Source organism: Scardinius erythrophthalmus (assembly GCF_964197995.2).
Source record: "Scardinius erythrophthalmus genome assembly, chromosome: 7".
Taxonomy (NCBI): Eukaryota; Metazoa; Chordata; class Actinopteri; order Cypriniformes; family Leuciscidae; genus Scardinius; species Scardinius erythrophthalmus.
Window position 1 is genome coordinate 30,371,498 of NC_138227.1, and position 20,582 is coordinate 30,392,079.

The 20,582-nt window shown below is 38.2% G+C and overlaps 1 protein-coding gene across 1 annotated transcript in view; it reads right to left on the reverse strand.

Annotated features, from left to right (window-relative positions):
• LOC308693793 (uncharacterized protein) overlaps positions 1 to 20,582 on the reverse strand; it is a 101,999-nt gene that overhangs the window by 11,415 nt on the left and 70,002 nt on the right. The window contains exons 16-21 of the mRNA XM_081370891.1: positions 18,102 to 18,515; positions 16,227 to 16,676; positions 11,242 to 11,694; positions 10,855 to 11,112; positions 10,523 to 10,765; positions 10,139 to 10,384 (exon numbers count right to left, since the gene is read on the reverse strand). Of these exons, the coding sequence (XP_081227017.1) occupies positions 10,139 to 10,384; positions 10,523 to 10,765; positions 10,855 to 11,112; positions 11,242 to 11,694; positions 16,227 to 16,676; positions 18,102 to 18,515 (2,064 nt within the window). The remainder of the gene's footprint in view (positions 1 to 10,138; positions 10,385 to 10,522; positions 10,766 to 10,854; positions 11,113 to 11,241; positions 11,695 to 16,226; positions 16,677 to 18,101; positions 18,516 to 20,582) is intronic.

The following is a 20,582-nucleotide window of genomic DNA, read 5'->3' on the forward strand; positions in this document are numbered from 1 at the left end:
CAAGGAGTGTGAAAGGTTTGGTAGAAAGATCCAACAATTTCACAACACTTGATGAAAGAAAGGATGCTGAACAATTCATTATTCGTATCGTTCAAGAAGAAGTGTTCAGTGACGAAATGAAGCATCTAAGACAAGGCAAGGAAGTTAATTCATGTCAGTTCAACAAACTGTACAAGTTAAGTCCGTTTATCGACGACCATGATGTTCTACGGGTGGGAGGACGATTAACCCAGGCAGAACTTCACCCTCATGTAAAGCATCCAGCCATTCTTCCTAAAGGGCATCATATATCTCGTTTACTCATAAAACACTTCCATGAAAAGGTGCAACATCAAGGTCGTGGCATGACCATCAATGAAATCCGCTCCAATGGTATTTGGATTCTAGGATGCAGTAGTGAAGTTTCATCTCTCATCTACAAATGCATTAAGTGTAGGAAGCTGAGCAAATGCAATCAGGAGCAAAGGATGGCTGACCTGCCACTAGAAAGAATGGAAGCTACTCCTCCGTTCACCTATAGTGGCATGGACTGCTTCGGTCCGTTCTATGTTAAAGAGGGTAGGAAAGAGTTGAAGAGATACGGACTACTTTTCACCTGCATGTGTTCACGAGCTGTTCATCTTGAGGTGCTGGATGATCTTAGCACTGATGCCTTTCTTAATGCACTGCGTTGTCTTATTGCTATACGTGGCAATGTAAGCCAACTGCATAGTGATCAAGGTACCAACTTCATGGGGGCAAAGGGAGAGTTCCTGAAGTTGATGAAGGGAATGGATCAAGAACATGTGAAAGAGTTAGGCTGTACCTTTGTCATGAACCCACCTGCTTCCAGTCATATGGGTGGTGTCTGGGAGAGACAGATTCGGACTGTAAGGAGTGTACTAACATCCATCCTAGACAAGTCTGCAGCAAGACTAGACAGTTCTTCTTTAAGAACATTCATGTATGAAGTAATGGCGATCGTGAATAGTCGACCATTGACCTCAGAGCACATCAATGATCCTGTGGGACCAGAACCATTAACGCCGAATCATATACTAACAATGAAGTCCACCATCATTGCACCACCTCCTGGAGAGTTTGTAAGGGAGGATCTTTATCTTCAGAAGAGATGGAAAAGAGTTCAGTTTCTGGCGAATGAGTTTTGGACTAGGTGGAGGAAGGAATATCTGTTGAGTTTGCAGCAGAGGAGTAAGTGGAATAAGAGCAGGAGAAACACCAAGATAAATGATATTGTTCTGCTTCAAGATGACTTAGCTCCACGAAATCAGTGGAAGCTAGCTAAAGTGGTAGAAGTCTTCCCTGGATCTGATGGAATGGTGAGAAGACTTAAACTTCTGGTTAGTGATGCAACACTAGATAGTAAGGGTGCACGCACAAACAAGTCAGTCTACTTAGAAAGACCCATACACAAAACAGTGTTACTACTTGAAGCTGAATAAAGGGTTAGCTTTGATTAGTGTTTAACTGTGTATGTTAAACGTGTACAAATACTTACCCTCTGAATGTTTATAAGTTCATGCTGAGTTATTGAACTTCTATTAAGAATCACACATGTGTGATGGTGGGAGTGTGTTTGCTGTCACAAAGCTTTGGGTGTCTATAATGTTTATTTCCACTAGATGGCGCTTGTGTACTTCAACACTCATTTATTTCAGCAACTTTGAATCAGTTTAATCTGTATATTTTTATATTTCGATTATTTTATAATGCTTGTTGTGATTTATATACTCAACTGTTGTATATTTGAGCAATAATTATTCTTTCGAAGAGTTTTTTGGGTATATTTTATTTTGTTCCCATCGTGCCTTTGTATGTCACTGCCTGTTTTTTTGCCACGAACAATGAGTCAGAACTGCGGTCGGAGTTTGACAGAGCAATTTTGCTGATCATATAAAACGATGTAATCTTCGCAAAGTTTAAAGTATTTCTCTTTATGATCATAAGTCATGCAATCAAGAAGCTTCAAGATGTAACCCCCTCTCTTAGCTCACAAGCAGGCAAAAGTGGTATGTATTTTCTGTTTATGTACGAGTTTAAAGTCATGTGTGTTTTCCATGTAACTGACTGTATGACATGTTTTTTGTTGTATATTCATCCTTTTTACTCAGTTCTACGGTGTTGATGTTGATGTCTGACTCCAGAGAGCATTAAACATCAGTTAAAAGAACCTCAGCCTTCGTGTTGTGACTAAGAGCGGTACAGCGGTCTTTTATCAAGAAATAACAGACCGCATTCTACATTGGAATTCAGCCAAGCCATGTAATAATGATTGATAAAATAAAATTAAATATCCCCAAAATATCCCCAACTGAGCAAGCCAAAGGCAACAGTGGCAAGGAACCGAAAAACTCCATCAAGTGACCTAATGGTGTCCTAAAACTCCATCAGGTGACCTAATGGAGAAAAAAAAAATCTTGGGAGAACCCAGGCTCAGTCGGGGGCCAGTTCTCCTCTGGCATTTATGAACTAGAGGCCGGAATGTAGTTTGAACTGTAAGATTAAAAATATTATATGAATGCCTGGCCGAAAAGATGCGTCTTTAATCTAGTTTTAAACTGGGAGAGCGAGTCTGAGCAACAAACAGTATCAGGAAGGCTATTCCAGAGTTTTGGAGCTAAATGTGAAAATGATCTCCCTCCTTTGGTTGATCTGGATATCCTAGGTATGACCAAAAGCCTCGAATTTATTGATCTTAAAGAGCGCGATGGATTATAGGGCGATAGAAGATCCGTTAAATAGACTGGAGCTAAGCCGTTTAGGGCTTTATAAGTCAGTAGCAATACCTTGTAAATAATACGGAACTTTATAGGTAACCAATGCAGTGATGATAAAATTGGTGTTATATGATCATATTTTCTTGATCTAGTAAGAACTCTAGCGGCTGCATTTTGGACTAACTGTAGCTTGTTTATTGAGGATGCAGGACAACCAGCTAATAAAGCATTACAGTAATCTAGTCTCGAGGTCATGAATGCATGAACTAGCTTTTCTGCATCAGAAACTGATAGGATATTACGTAGCTCAGCAATGTTTCTATGGTGGAAAAAGGCTGTTTTTGTAACATATGAAATATGATTTTCAAAAGACAGGTTACAGTCTAGTATAACACCCAGGTCTTTTACTGTAGAGGATAAAGTAACAGGACATCCTACGATGTTAAAGTTGTATTGTGAGAGGTCTTGTGGGCGGTTTTTTGAACCGATAAGTAGTACCTCTGTCTTGTTTGGATTTAATAAAAGAAAATTACGCGTCATCCAATCTTTTATATCTTTAACACACACTGTCAATTTGGATAATTTAGCGTTTTCATCCGGCCGTGATGAAATATAGATTTGAGTGTCATCGGCATAACAATGGAAACTAATTCCATGTTTCCTTATAATATTTCCAAGTGGCATCATATATATTGAGAATAATAGAGGGCCCAACACAGATCCCTGCGGCACTCCATAGTTTACTGAAGTTATGATCGATTTTTCTCCAAATAGACAAAATGGTAGCGGTCTGATAAGTATGATCTGAACCAGCTTAATGCTTGTCCTTGAACACCAGTATAATTTTGTAGTCGATCTAAGAGTATTGTATGATCTATAGTATCGAACGCAGCACTAAGATCAAGTAAAACTAGTATTGAGATACAGCCTTGGTCAGAAGCTAAAAGTAAATCATTTGTGATTTTAACGAGCGCAGTTTCAGTGCTATGGTGCGGCCTGAATCCAGACTGAAAGTTTTCATAGATGTCATTTTCTTGCAAGAAAGAACCCAGTTGAGCGGACACAACTTTTTCTAATATTTTAGACATAAATTGAAGATTTGAAATTGGTCTATAATTTGCTAGGTTATTATGATCTAATTGTGGTTTCTTAACCCTCTGGGGTGTTTTTGGGGTCCTTGAGATGTTCTGACATGCCCTGACATTTGTGCTTTTTTCAGTTGCTTATAAACATATTAATGGCAAAAAAAAATTACACACTATTTAGCACAAACGGGGCTACCATAATATGTGAGCAACAAGAATGTACATGTCTGCATTTTTGAGAGAATAATGTTTATGCATGGTTATTGAAAAAACTAAAAACTAAAGTTTCTGAAATAAGGCCATAAAACACATTCTAAATATGTGCCAATAAGACTTTTGTCTAATGGATGTCATCACCTAGTGTTTTTTCTTCAAAATGATGTGAAAATCACCCTGCCTTATCATTCACATAACACAATACATTGATTTGAATTTTGCAAAACACTTTCTGTTTGGAAAGGCAATATGCGGAGTGGGCGTCAACGATCATGCATATTTAGTGGTTCACACCTTAAGAGACAATGGGGCCTGCATACTTAATTAGCCATTCATTCAGGTGAGTCACTGAGCCACAAGAATGCAAGAGCTGACATCTATGACATAGATGACATCTAGTGTATATATCTATACCCGCCCGCGCCGTCAGATCATTTGGACGTGTGCTGTTTTCAAGAGATAACAACGATATAAATACTGTTCGTTTTCTCACACAATCCGCTCGTTTCGTGTCTTAGGCCATCAATGTGTACTTATGATGGGAAATTGTTTAATTTGGACGATGGGGAATTGTTTTAATTTGGACTCTGTGCTTGTGTTTTGAGCCAGTGACCATAGACCTGCATCAAATGACTGACAGACAAGAACGGTTTGACCTAAAAATATCAAAATTGAAACTACTGCGGAAACAAAGACACCTACATCTTGGATGCCCTTGAGGTAAGCTAAAACATATCAAAAATTAATTTCAAAGTGAACTATCCCTTTAAAATTTATAATGACAAGTAATCATGAGTCCTGTCCATAGGCTACATGAGTATACACAAAAATAATACACATTTAACAGAATCGATTGATGTATGAAACTTGCTTGTAATATCAAAGTCCACAGAGCAAAATTAATTTCTTTTGAACTGAACTGAAAAAAAGCGAGCTGGTATCGCCGGCGATACCGTCGACCCCAGGGGGTTAATGAGTGGTTTTATAACTGCCAATTTAAATGTTCTTGGAACATGACCTAAAGATAAAGATGAGTTAATAATATTGAGGAGAGGCTCTTCCACTATAGGTAACACTTCTTTCAGTAGTTTAGTTGGTATAGGATCTAATAAACATGTTGTTGTTTTAGATGAAATGGTAAGTTTATTTAACTCTTTTTGTTCTATAGTTGTAAAGCACTGTAATTGTTCTTGTGGGGTGATAATTAAGGCTGAATAATAAGGCGCGATCGAAGATTGAATGTTTACAATTGTGGTTCTGATGTTTTCTATTTTCTCAGTGAAGAAGTTCATGAAATCATTACTACTAAACTGTAACGGGATATTTTGTTCGGGTGATGTCTGTTTATTTGTTAGTCTAGCCACGGTGTTAAATAAAAACCTTGGATTATTTTGGTTATTTACTATTAGTTTGCAGAGGTGCTCATCCCTGGCCGCTTTTAGGGCCTTTTTATAACGTGACATACTGTCTTTCCACGCGATTCTAAAGACCTCTAAATTAGTTTGTTTCCATTTACGCTCTAAATTACGGGTTTCTCTCTTTAGAACACGCGTAGTATTGTTGTACCATGGTGCTTTAACCCTCTGGGGACCAAAAACGCGCCCGCGCGTTTTGCTCGTTTTTTTTTTTTAGCAATGAAAATAAACACTAAATGCTCTGTTAATTTTGATCTTTCATTTTCGTGTAATACATCAAACGATCCTGTTCAGTTTCTATTTTTTTTCTGTATACTCACAATAAAAATAAAGTGTTTTGCTTTTTGACAAATAAAGAAAAATTAACATGATGCGATTTCTGCCTTCTCACTGTCAGTAAACTCCCATTTGAAACGCGTTCGAAAATGATCTATAACTCCGCGAAAATTCAGTCAAACAGGCAAACAGACCCACGGGCATAAAGCTTGAGATCGCATCTGTTAAATGAAGTAACTTATATAAAAAACAAATATTCTCATCTTCTGTAATCTGTATAAAAAGAGAGCGACTCCAGTCGAGCTCATTACGAGCTAATTCACAGTAATGTGACACGCCCACGGAGAGCGCGTGCTATTCAAACGCAAATTCTGAGAACTATTGAAGATCTGTGAAACGCCCACATCAGCTGTAAACAAAGCGCGTCGCGATCGAGTGAGGCATAATATAGCCTACCTTATGGAGAAAAGATTCCTCAGAACAGTGCTGATATGAGGAGCAATATATCCTGATATGAGGAGCAGATCCCGCTGAGGAGTGAGGTAGGCTGTTTTCTTTTCTCAAGTGTGGAATAACGTTATGGAATAACGTTAGTGTAGGCCTATGCAAACCGCAAAAAGATGAATCGCATTTCTATAATATGACTCGCCTTTCTGTGAGATGAATGAAGGGTACATATTTGTAAAGACTGTTTAGCCTAAATATAAATCGCGCGTCTGTGTGTGAAAGAATAAACTGCTTTGCTATAGCCTACTGAGATGAGTAAAAATCGACTGGAATATGTTGAAATAAAATGTATTTGTACAAGCAACGTATTAAACTGCAAATTAGCATTTATATGCCCTAATATTTCATAAAAACAACGCTACAGTCAGTCACTTGTTGACTAGATTTGGGTACAGTTTTTAGGCTACTGTAAAATATACTGCCACATAAAATAAGCTTTTGTTTAGCAATTTCTGCTCATACCTAACGTTTTATATATATATATATATATATATATATATATATATATATATATATATATTTGTCAAAAATAAAGTCATAGACTAAGATGTTAGATGTTCCAATGCGGCTATATTCAAACTAATGAATACATATGATAAAATGTAGGCCTATAATCTTTTTTCTTTTTCTTTTTTACAAAGAAAGAGTACACTTGAAATATTGTTGAAATTGTAATTATTGTTGTAATTGTAACATTTTTAATAAAATAGCAAAACATATTTGCAAGAGAGATGTAAGCAAAATCTTAAATGGTCAATATAAGTCTTCTTCTAAATACATCCTTTGTCCTTGCATTGTGGCTCAGTCAGTGTCACACCTGAAAGGATGGCTCATTAGGCAGAGTCATTATGCAGAGTGGGTGTGAACTACTCCTCCCCCTCGCATATTGGCTTTCCAAGCAAAACCTGTTTTACACCATTTAAATCAATGTATTTTTTTTTTGTGAACGATAAAGCAAGACTATTTTCATATAATTTTGAAGCTAGAACTCAAAGGGACCACATCCATTGGTCAAAAGTCTTGTGGACACATATTTAATATGTGTTTTGTGGTCTTAATTCAGCAACTTTCATTTTTATTTTTTCCAATAACCACGCATAAACATTATTCTCTTAAAAATACAAACATCTACATACAAGTTGCTTGCATATTATGGTAGCCCTGTTTGTGCTATATAGAGTGAATTTACACCTTTGTCATTAACATGTTTATAAATAACTGAAAAAAGCACAAATGTCAAGGCATGTCAGAACATCTCAAGGGCCCCAAAAACACCTTGGTCCCCAGAGGGTTAATTTTCTCTCTAACCTTTTTTAATCTAATGGGTGCAACAATATCCAGTGTTCCAGAGAGAATGGTGCTCATAGTGCTAGTTAGTTCTTCTAATTCATCTGTTTGTTTGGGTTCAGGCAGCAGCTGAGACAGATTAGATAAGCAATTTGAGAAATTATCTATGGTGGATGGAAGGATTGTACTGCCTGGTCGATAACGCGGCGCCGCATGACATATTACAGCAGTACGTAATATGCAAGTTACCATATAATGGTCAGTGACATCATCACTTTGTGGAATGATATCTATATCGGTTGGATCGGTTCCATATGATATAATTAAATCGAGTGTATGATCAAGACGATGAGTTGGTCCGGTGACGTTTTGCTTGACCCCAAAGGAGTTTAATAAATCTGTAAACGCAGCCCCTAACGCATCATTTGGATTATCTACGCGTATGTTAAAATCTCCAACAATTAATGCTTTTATCGACATTGACCAATAGATCTGAGAGAAAATCTGCAAACTCTTTTAGGAAATCAGCGTAAGGCCCAGGCGGTCTATATACGGTAGCCAAGGCTAGAGATAATAGGGATTTTTTTCTAACATCTAAGAGCGTAACATTTAGTACAAGTACTTCAAACGAAATAAACTTATAACCCATTTTCTGAGTAAAATTGAGAATATCTCTATAGATTGTTGCAACACCGCCGCCACGACCAATCAGACGGGGCTCATGCTTATAGGAATATCCAGATGGAGTAGACTCATTTAGACCGAAATAATCATTTGGTTTAAGCCAGGTTTCAGAAAGGCAAAGTACATCGAAGCTATTATCTGTGACTATTTCATTTACAATAACTGCCTTAGGTGTGAGTGATCTAATGTTTAGAAGACCTAGCTTTAGAAATTGTTTTTGTTTACTAATAGCAACATTTTCTGTTTTAATAACAATTAGATTTTTCCTAGATCCTGCAGTAGATTTATTATTTGATCTCACTAAACGAGGAATAGACACAGTTTCTATGCAATGTTCTACACTAGTATTTATATCAGTTAAATTGGTGCAGCAGAGACTATGATTTGGACTTTTGGTAACTAGTCATCTAACGGTATTTAACATTTTGGAGATGTTATCCGACAGAAGATCCACTACGAATCTGTTTGGGTGTAAGCCATCGGCACGGAAAAGCCTAGGACGCTCCCAAAACAGATTCCAATTATTTACAAAGAGCAGTTTCTGGTCATTGCACCATGACATTAACCATTCATTTAGCGCGAATAGTCTACTAAACTTTTCATGTCCTAGTCGGTACGTGGGAAGCGGTCCTGACACAATGATCATTGTTTCAGGCGATGTGCTGCGTACCGTATCGATCAGATTCCTGAAGTCTTTCTTCAGAACCTCCATCTGGCGCAGCCTGATGTCGTTCACTCCCGCGTGCAGGACCACAGTTCCGACGCGCTCGTCACTGTTCAGAATCTCAGGAACGCGAGCGGTGATTTCAGAAACACGAGCACCAGGAAAGCAGTGACTGTGCACCTTACTTTTACCAAATGTAGCGTGTACGTGTCGAACGATGGAATCGCCGATGATCATAGCATCGCGTTCTGTTTCGCGAAGAGGGGAGAAGCAGTTTTGTGTGGATAACTCGAAAACCGGGAGGGTCGGAGAGAGTCTTGGTCTAGACCTGACTCGCGTCTTCTGCTGCGGAACCATCCAGGGTTCGTGGTGGTGTGTTGGAGCCGGAGTGAACGAGACCATGGCTGATCGCGACCTCGGCGCTCGGGACCGATGCTGAGAAAGTAGACGAGGTCGGAGTCAGCGGGTTAGTAACGTTAATCACTGATTTGTGTGCATCGGCGCATGATGTTTCAAGAGCTAACCGCCGGTCTCTTAGCTCGGCTTGTCTCACTAAAAGGTCGTGGATCTGTTTCTCAACAGCTTCCAGCTCGGACTGCAATGTGTGCAGCTCAAATGTGTCCTCACCTGCACCAAAAGGTAGACTAATTACATCTGATATATTCGCCATTTTAACAGATGGACAGTACGTTAAGTTAGCAACGACGCTACCAGTGATGCTATCAATATTAATACTAATTTATGACTAAACTCTTGGATATAATCCGTCTTTTTAGTGGTACGGGTGTAGAGTAGACGCACGATAGGCGAAAAAAAAATGTTTGTAGGTGAGTGTGGAGAAGACGCGTTCAGCCGTGATCCACGGACGTAACCTATAGGAGTATCCAGCGTTGGATCACTAATAGGCTTGAGTCTGCTCAACAGTCCACGTTGTAACTATGAGGTTTGAGCAGAAGTGCTTCTCAGTAAAGGAAAATTGGAAATGTTAGTTGTAAGTGAGTTTAAAGAGAAAATCAAAAAATATAAATCAAATCGATAGAGCTCCAAAAACAACGTGTTCAGACGTGACGCATGCGCAACAACAACCAAGCAAGCAAGCAAAAATCTAGCACACGATGGTTTCAAAACTCACATTTGAGGTATGTAAAAATGAATAATAAAAATGAATAATACAAATTAATTCTATATATATATATATATAGATATATTTTTTTTATATATATTTTTTTTATTTAATATAAATTAGCGAGGGAAACCGTGGCTCTATTCTTCATGGATTATTTTTACCTTTTCAACTTGATTCTCTCTAACAAGGGCAGAAGTTCTCTGATGTTTTCACAAGAGATTTTGTTCTTTCTAAAGTCCAACTTCAGATGTAGATCTTGATGTTGCAGCAAGAAATGAATCACTTCCCAGGTCAGTGAGCAGGAAGTCAGATCCTCCGACACCTTCTTCAGATAAGAGCGTGTCAGTTCATCATCCTGTGCTTCATACACCAGAGAAACCAGCTGTTGAAGAGTCTCTTTAGAGAACCTGAACACACACACACACACACACACACGCACACACACACACACACACACATACACACACACACACAGAACAGGACTCATCAGTTTTAAACAGGTTGATTTACTCACAGAAAATGGACCAACTTCGCTGAACACAGACCTGATAGTCACGGGTTCCTGGAGACCCAACAGAGCCGTGAGAGACAGAGCCTCTGATTTACACTCAGTAAGATCCAAACACTGAACAGACACCAGTCTCAGGAGAGACGTCAAGCTGCTCAGGATATGAGAGAGATTTCGCTTTGAGTCTTTTGTGAGCAGTGAAAACTCCTCTATCAGTGGGAAAGGACCATTCAGTGATCTCAGCGCTCTGAACATCTTCACTAACAGTTCGTCTTCCACACTGTCAAAGACAAAATCACAGATCATGAGGAACATTCAGTAGATTTCAGGATGATTTAAAAGTGTGAATACAGATGATGAATCTGAAACCTCAGTTTGTGCAGGTGTGTGATGTGTTTGAAGAGCAGTTTGAGTCCTCTGAGAGAGATGGCGAGTGTCTTCAGAGTCAGGTTTAGTGTTGAGGGCGAACGGCCCAGAACTCTCGCCACAGATCTGCAGGAGCTGCTGGGTAATTCTCCACTCAGAGTAACAGTGAAGTCTAAAGCCTGGAGCAGAGGAGTCACCTGATCTGCCTTCACTCTCGGCCCAAACACTTTACATACTGAAGGGATGAACCGCTCAGCATTCCTACAGGACAAGGAAATGATGAATAATTATTTATTTAAACATATAGTGCTTTGCCATACTTTCAGGCAGAAAATATCATGCTTACATGAAAGCATAACTTTAGTTAGATGAGTAGTGTTTAACACAGACCTGAGCTGTGAGATGTAGGGCAGACACTGGAGGAATCCCCTCACTTCACTCTCTTCATCTGTCCAGTCTATCAGCTCTACTGGTTTCTTCTCTGTTTGGAGTTTCAGCACTTCTAGGAGGATGGAGCTCTTTCTCTCTGAGAGCTTTATTCTCCAGACTGCAGGAGCTGACTGATAAACTGGCTGTAATGCTGGAAGGACACTCCTGCCTGTTTGAGTCTCATAGTCCTTCACATGTGAGTACAGATCCAGCAGGAAATCACAGTGATACATCTGATACTCAGTTTCTTCATAATAATTATCATGACAGGGGAAAGATGTGTAGCTGCACACAGATGTTAATAGTTCAGTGTAATTTTCTTCTGTATTTGCATCAAACTCTGATGCTGAAACAAACAGATTCAGCAGAAACTTTACAACAGCTTCTCTCTTCATGTAGATAATGTCACAAAATCTGTGGAGACACACATAATTATCACTTTATAGTCCAGCGTAGGAGAATATAAAATACTGAATAAAAGTGAAAATATAATCCTAAATTGAATTATATTTTTCTATAGCTTCTATCTTTTGGGAAATAAATATAATAAAAGTTTTGAGTAACTTAATTTCCTTAAACCTTTCATTTCAAGTATGTGTAATTGACAGTTTCTACACAGTTTGTTTTCTGATTTGACAGTAAACACTTAATCTAGAGCTCCATTAAAGTCAGGTGTTGTTTTACGTAACATCAGTAATCTCTCTCTCTCACACACACACACACACACACACACACACACACACACACACACACACACACACACACACACACACACACACACACACACACACACACACACACAGACATGAACTGGTAAGACTGCATCAGAGCAGATTTTAAGAATATGCGAATTGTGAAATAAAATCAATAAATCATAAACCAAAAAAACCCAAAAGACTTCCATTCTCTCTCTTACACACACACAAGGTTCCTTGCTTGACCCTTTTCCGTGACCCGTGACTTCCTTTTGACGAATGCGCATGCGTCGCGTCTGAACGCGTTGTTGTCTGTGGAGCTCCATCGATTTGATTTATAATTCTTTATTTTTTCTCTTTAAACTCACTTACAATGAACATTTTCTACTTTTCCTCACTGAGAAGCACTACTGCTCAAACCTCATAGTTACAACGCGGACTGTTGAGCAGACGCGTCTCAAGCCTATTAGTGATCCAACGCTGGATACTCCTATAGGTTACTCCTGTGGAACACGGCTTCTCCACACTCACTTACAAACAAACATTTTTTCGCCTATCGTGCGTCTACTCTACACCCGTACCACTAAAAAAACGGATTATATCCAAGACTTAAGTCATAAATTAGTATTAATATTGATAGCATCACTGGTAGCGTCGTTGCTAACTTACTGTCCATCTGTTAAAATGGCGAATATATCAGATGTAAGTAGTCTACCTTTTGGTGCAGGTGAAGACACATTTGAGCTGCACGCGGTGCAGTCTGAACTGGAAGCTGTTGAGAAACAGATCCACGACCTTTTAGTGAGACAAGCCGAGCTGAGAGACCGGCGTTTAGCTCTTGAAACATCACGTGCCAATGCACACAAATCAGTGATTAACGTTACTAACCCGCTGACTCCGACCTCGTCTACTTTCTCAGCATCGGTCCCGAGCGCCGAGGTCGCGATCAGCCATGGTCTCGTTCACTCCGGCTCCAACACACCACCACGAAGCCTGGATGGTTCCGCAGCGGAAGACGCGAGTCAGGTCTAGACCAAGACTCTCTCCGACCCTCCCGGTTTTCGAGATCTCCACCCAAAATCGCTTCTCCCCTCTTAGCGAAATAGAACGCGATGCTATGATCATCGGCGATTCCATCGTTTGGCACGTACACGCTATGTTAGGTAAAAGTAAGGTGCACAGCCACTGCTTTCCTGGTGCTCATGTTTCTGAAATCGCTGCTCGCGTTCCCGAGATTCTGAACAGTGACGAGCGCGTCGGAACTGTGGTCCTGCACGTGGGAGTGAACAACATCAGGCTGCGCCAGACGGAGGTTCTGAAGAAAGACTTCAGGAATCTGATCAATACGGTACGCAGCACATCGCCTGAAACAACGATCATTGTGTCAGGACCGCTTCCCACGTACCGACAAGGGCATGAAAAGTTTAGTAGATTATTTGCGGTAAATGAATGGTTAATGTCATGGTGCAATGATCAGAAACTGCTCTTTGTAAATAATTGGAGTCTGTTTTGGGAGCGTCCTAGGCTTTTCCGTGCCGATGGCTTACACCCAAACAGATTCGGAGCGGATCTTCTGTCGGATAACATCTCCAAAATGTTAAATACCTTTTGACTAGTAACCAAAAATCCAAATCATAATCTCTACTGCACCAATTTAACTGATATAAATACTAGTGTAGAACATTGCATAGAAACTGTGTCTATTCCTCGTTTAGTGAGATCAAATAATAAATCTACTGCAGGATCTAGGAAAAATCTAATTGTTATTAAAACAGAAAATGTTGCTATTAGTAAACAAAAACAATTTCTAAAGCTAGGTCTTCTAAACATTAGATCACTCACACCTAAGGCAGTTATTGTAAATGAAATAGTCGCAGATAATAGCTTCGATGTACTTTGCCTTACTGAAACCTGGCTTAAACCAAATGATTATTTCTGTCTAAATGAGTCTACTCCATCTGGATACTCCTATAAGCATGAGCCCCGTCTGATTGGTCGTGGCGGCAGTGTTCCAACAATCTATAGAGATATTCTCAATGTTACTCAGAAAATGGGTTATAAGTTTATTTCGTTTGAAGTACTTGTACTAAATGTTACGCTCTTAGATGTTAGAAAAAAAATCCCTATTATCTCTAGCCTTGGCTACCATATATAGACCGCCAGGGCCTTACGCTGATTTCCTAAAAGAGTTTGCAGATTTTCTCTCAGATCTGTTGGTCAATGTCGATAAAGCATTAATTGTTGGAGATTTTAACATACACGTAGATAATCCAAATGATGCGTTAGGGGCTGCGTTTACAGATTTATTAAACTCCTTTGGGGTCAAGCAAAACGTCACCGGACCAACTCATCCTCTTAATCATACACTCAATTTAATTATATCATATGGAACCGATCCAACCGATATAGATATCATTCCACAAAGTGATGATGTCACTGACCATTATATGGTAACTTGCATATTACGTACTGCTGTAATATGTCATGCGGCACCGCGTTATCGACCAGGCAGAACAATCCTTCCATCCACCATAGATAATTTCTCAAATTGCTTATCTAATCTGTCTCAGCTGCTGCCTGAACCCAAACAAACAGATGAATTAGAAGAACTAACTAGCACTATGAGCACCATTCTCTCTGGAACACTGGATATTGTTGCACCCATTAGCTTAAAAAAGGTCAGAGAGAAAATTAAAGCACCATAGTACAACAATACTACGCGTGTTCTAAAGAGAGAAACCCGTAATTTAGAGCGTAAATGGAAAAAAAATAATTTAGAGGTCTTTAGAATCGCGTGGAAAGATAGTATGTCACGTTATAAAAAGGCCCTAAAAGCGGCCAGGGCTGAGCACCTCCGCAAACAGAAATAGAAAATAACCAAAATAATCCAAGGTTTTTATTTAACACCGAGGCTAGACTAACAAATAAACAGACATCACCCAAACAAAATATCCCGTTACAGTTTAGTAGTAATGATTTCATGAACTTCTTCACTGAGAAAATAGAAAACATCAGAACCACAATTGTAAACGTTCAATCTTCAATCGCGCCTTATAATTTAGCCTCAATTATCACCCCGCAAGAACAATTACAGTGCTTTACAACTATAGAACAAAAAGAGTTAAATAAACTCATCATTTCATCTAAAACATGTTTATTAGATCCTATACCAACTAAACTATTGAAAGAAGTGTTACCTGTAGTGGAAGAGCCTCTCCTCAATATTATTAACTCATCTTTATCTTTAGGTCATGTTCCAAGAACATTTAAACTGGCAGTTATAAAACCACTCATTAAGAAACCACAATTAGATCATAATAATCTAGCAAATTATAGACCCATTTCAAATCTTCCATTTATGTCTAAAATACTAGAAAAAGTTGTGTCCGCTCAACTGGGCTCTTTCTTGCAAGAAAATGACATCTATGAAAAGTTTCAGTCTGGATTCAGGCCGCACCATAGCACTGAAACTGCGCTCGTTAAAATCACAAATGATTTACTTTTAGCTTCTGACCAAGGCTGTATCTCAATACTAGTTTTACTTGATCTTAGTGCTGCGTTCGATACTATGGTAATTGCATCATTTTTGCAGCCCTGTGAATCCATGAAATTACAAATAAATGAGGAGTACAACTGTCTTAGACTGATGACAAGCCACAATTTTATTAAATAACTTCTGTTATTTAATAAAGCAGCAACATAGAAAAATTAAAACAAAGGCTATATTTTCAGCCGCTATATGATCTGAGCTTCTCCATCTTCAGACAAAGCCAGCTTGCTGCGTTGGTGAAGTCATGAGCGCACACACACAACAACGATTATGAAAATTGATAGGGATGATTGGATTTTTGAATTTCAAATCATTAGTAATTGTGACAAAAAAAATGTTATTAGTTACACTACTAGTTACCAGAGAAAGTAATATTACTGTAACACATTACTAGTAACTGCCCGTGCCCAACACTGCACAAGAACTAGTCTGAACAACTAGCAGTTAGTTAGGGCTAATCAGACTTACTTTTCAGATTCAAATTACACCAATATACCTCTTTATGATCAGTCTTGAATTAAATAATTAGATGACTAACTTGTAAGACTAGTCTAAGAAGTTTATGCAACTAAGTGTTTTCAATTCTGGTTCACATATATATTGTATTCCTAACATACACTTTATATTCATTTCATTAATTTATTGTGAGCACTGAATACAATAATCAATCATGGTTGGTCTGTTCCTCATGAGACTCTCACCTGAGCTGTGAGATGTAGGGCAGACACTGGAGGAATCCCCTCACTTCACTCTCTTCATCTGTACAGTCTATCAGCTCTACTGGTTTCTTCTCTGTTTGGAGTTTCAGCACTTCTAGGAGGATGGAGCTCTTTCTCTCTGAGAGCTTTATTCTCCAGACTGCAAGAGCTGACTGATAAACTGGCTGTAATGCTGGAAGGACACTCCTGCCTGTTTGAGTCTCATAGTCCTTCACATGTGAGTACAGATCCAGCAGGAAATCACACTGATACATCTGATCCTCATTATCATAATAATTCTCATCAAAGGGGAAAGATGTGTAGCTGCACACAGATGTTAATAGTTCAGTGTAATTTTCTTCTGTATTTGCATCAAACTCTGATGCTGAAACAAACAGATTCTGCAGAAACTTTACAGCAGCTTCTCTCTTCATGTAGATAATGTCCCAAAATCTGTGGAGACACAGATAATTATCACTTTATTGTCCAGTGTAGGAGAATATAAAATATTGAATAAAAGTGAAAATATAATCCTAAATTGAATATTTTGTAAAATAAGTATTTCTGTATAGCTTCTATCTTTTGGAATCTAAACAAAATGTAAAAAAAACAAAGTTTGAGCAAATTTTCTGTCAAATTTGAACCACTGAATTTGAGGAAGCGAATTTGTAAAGCGAAATAAAAATGGACCTGTTGAATATTATATGTTATATTTTTAAATAGAATTAATATTTTGGAAGTGAAATTTGAAAGGGTAAATATGGATTATTGAATTTTTAATAATGAAAATGTGTGTGAAATGTTTTGAATTGAAATATTCACAGCTTGAATATACAACCATGTTGAATTTCAGCCCATAAAAATGCAAGTCCTAAAAATACAATGCATTAAAATACAAGCAGGGTTAATGCAATGCCCTTTTTTCCAAGTAGTGCAATTCAACACGCTTTTCTGTTTCAAAAACATTTGTCATTATTTTACTTCCATATCCATTAAAGTCGAGTGCTGTTTTGTCCTGTATTACATCACATCAGTAATCACGTTTACACAGTTTAAACATTATATTTCAGTTGGGATAAAACATTATTAGTCTCTTAAAATGTTATCTACATTTTTAGTCCAGTTGAAATTGTACTGGTTTGGTGTTTCTGAAGACGGATGAACAGGAAACAGATAATGTGATTGTATCTTGACTTCATCCAGTGTGTTAATCAGAATACACCTGGCCTCATCGTTGAGCACTAACTGTGAAAGTCAAGAGTAATGTGTGATGTTTTTTAATCTTGCAAATATTTGATAAAGTATTGTGTGATGTACATTTACTATGCAGAAACCCACTGTAGCTCGATTATAACCACAAATATAAAATAACTGTGAGCTGCATGAAGCTGATACAATAGAAATACATGAACAAAATCAATCTCTACAGAGACTGACTGAACAAGAGTGAGAGAAGGATTTGAACAACAGATTTACTTACAACACGACTGCCAGCGGCCAGATGCATAAACAGAGACGCTTAGTTAAAACTGTGTCATGAGAACTAGTCTGAACAACTAGCAGTTAGTTAGAGCAAATCAGACTTTCTTTACAGATTTAAATTACACCAATCTACCTTTTTATGTAACTCTTTTAAAACAGTTATTATCAGTCATGAAGAAGAAAAATATGAGATGACTAACTTGTAAGAATCTAAGAAGTTTATGCATCCGGCCGCTGTGGTGTCGGCAAAACCACACTTCAGTTCAATGTTTTCAATTCTGGTTCACGATCACATTTATATTGTCTACCCAACATATACATTGATTTCATTAATTTATTATGAGCACTGAATACAATAATCAAGCATGGTTGGTCTGTTCCTGATGAGACTCTCACCTGAGCTGTGAGATGTAGGGCAGACACTGGAGGAATCCCCTCACTTCACTCTCTTCATCTGTCCAGTCTCTCAGCTCTAATGGTTTCTTCTCTGTTTGGAGTTTCAGCACTTCTAGGAGGATGGAGCTCTTTCTCTCTGAGAGCTTTATTCTCCAGACTGCAGGAGCTGACTGATAAACTGGCTGTAATGCCGGAAGGACACTCCTGCCTGTTTGAGTCTCATAGTCCTTCACATGTGAACACAGATCCAGCAGGAAATCACATCTCTCATAATTCACAGATGACAGCAGTTTCTTCACAATTTCTTCTGTTGTCTCTGTCTGGTGAACAGCAGCTTGCAGACATAAATCCAGTATTAATAATCTCTTTCTTTTCTCCCATGATTCAGATGATTTATTCTGTGGTTCAACAAATCTAAAGAAATCATTAAGAAGATTTAGTTAGAGATGACAAAGGAGAGAAATAAAGATTCTTGAAATTAATCAAACAGTTTGTCAGATGATACCTAAGGTCAGTGTAATTGAACAGTGAATGAACAGATGTTTTAATAATTATCTTTAGTTTACAATTTTGCTCTGAGGTGAAATTGCATTTTTTTTTTAGCAAAATATCAAATGATAATTAGCAAATGGAGCTACACTAGTTGAAATCAATTAAATTTTTCAAATTAAAAAAGAGTGCAAAATTCCAAATAAACTGTAAAACATAATGAAACAAATACAGTAATTTAAATAATTTCCTGAAACCACAAGTTCTACATTATTAATTTTATTAACAGATTCAGTTGATGTTACTGTAAATCTCTGTCAGACAGAAGGTTGCTCCACCATTACTGATGCATTATAAACACTTTGGCTGCATTTACACTTTCAACCAATTCCATTTATTCCCCAGATATCTAGAAACCGAAATTTATTCACGTATCAGCTGTGAGTCTCGCTGTGTGGAAGAAAACATTATAAACTCAGGAAACACAGAACCGCTGATCACAAACAGATGTGTTGCCAGATCCAGTTGTTAGTCGCCACAACACAAGAACAACACGTTTCAGAAGAGGTATTGCCTAGCTGAGACTTCTTGTCTAAATCATACATCCCTAGTTACCAAAGTCGATATTAGTAGGGCCACATTTATCCCTTTTCTCTGGTGAATCAGCCACAGTGTTATGTTTGTTGACCAATAAAGCATTTATGAAATGAGGAATCAAATTTTCTTTGATCTATTGACATATAAGATGTCATCATACAACGAAAAAAACTTTTCAGACCCCCCAAAAATTGTCATAAGTTGAAATCAAGCTGCCAAATGACTAGTTTTCTACTTTCTTCACATGGTGACATTAGACTCTAGTAGATATTTTCATCTGACCAACTCCACAACAACACATCAACGCCTACTTTACCATTTCATCTTGGTAACCTGCCCAGCAGTGGAGAACAATGGAGTGACAAGAAAGAGAGAGAGCCGGTCACCCAAGACTATAGAGCTACTCATGTTAACAGGCTCCTGAAGCTTCCTGCAAGTTTTAAACTAGTTCAATATTAAGATGTTAGGGAAGATCTGCACAGCCTTCTGAAGGACTCCAGCATTAGGAACAAATGATGGTTTATTATTAAACAAAGTCTAGGGTCATGTTGGAAGATTATGTTTGTTCTGACCATTTCACTACAGACTTGATTTTGTAATCAGGCACAATTTAATGTAGAGTTTGCAAAGAAACTTTTATTGAAATATAGAGCAATGCCAATGTCTGATATTTTTTCCTATGAAATGACCTTGGCCAATCATAACAGTGGCCGTTTACTGACAAGTCTTAAAGTAGATGTAGAACTTAAACCAAGTGTGTGTGACAAAAGGTCAAAATGAGCACTGAAATATTCTTTTTGAATATATAACTGTATTTAGAGTAAAAATATTTAAATAATTACAAACATCTTGTCAAGGTCGAATGGTTGATTTCATTACTTTTCTGCTCTTAGTGGCCCTCATTTATCAAAAGTGCGTACACCAAATTTCCAGCGTACACCTGGCGTACACCCAAAACCACGGTGACTTTGAGATTTATCAATATGGACGTTGGCGTACGGCACGCTCAAATCCTACGCCAGCTCAGGAGGTGGTTGAGTCCGGGAATGCGCAGAAAAACAATTCTTAACACCACGAAACGCACTGACAAACTAAAAGATATGATATATTATGACCCACTGTAAAAAAACAACAACATAGTAATTATAAACATCAGTGTTTATTTTTGTGCAACATGGACTTCAATGTTTAATTTGTGTGATTTTACCAAAGCATTTGATTTGTAGGCATATGTATTCCTTCAGTTGTGAGCCTGTGCGCTTTACCTGACGTTTCAAGCATTGTTTATACTTTCGCCTGGCTCCGTAGCGTGAGTCTCCGCAGACTGCGCGCGCACCTCCCAAACGGACGAGGCGTTTATACTCAACGCGCTCGCCGTTGTACTATTCTTTGAAA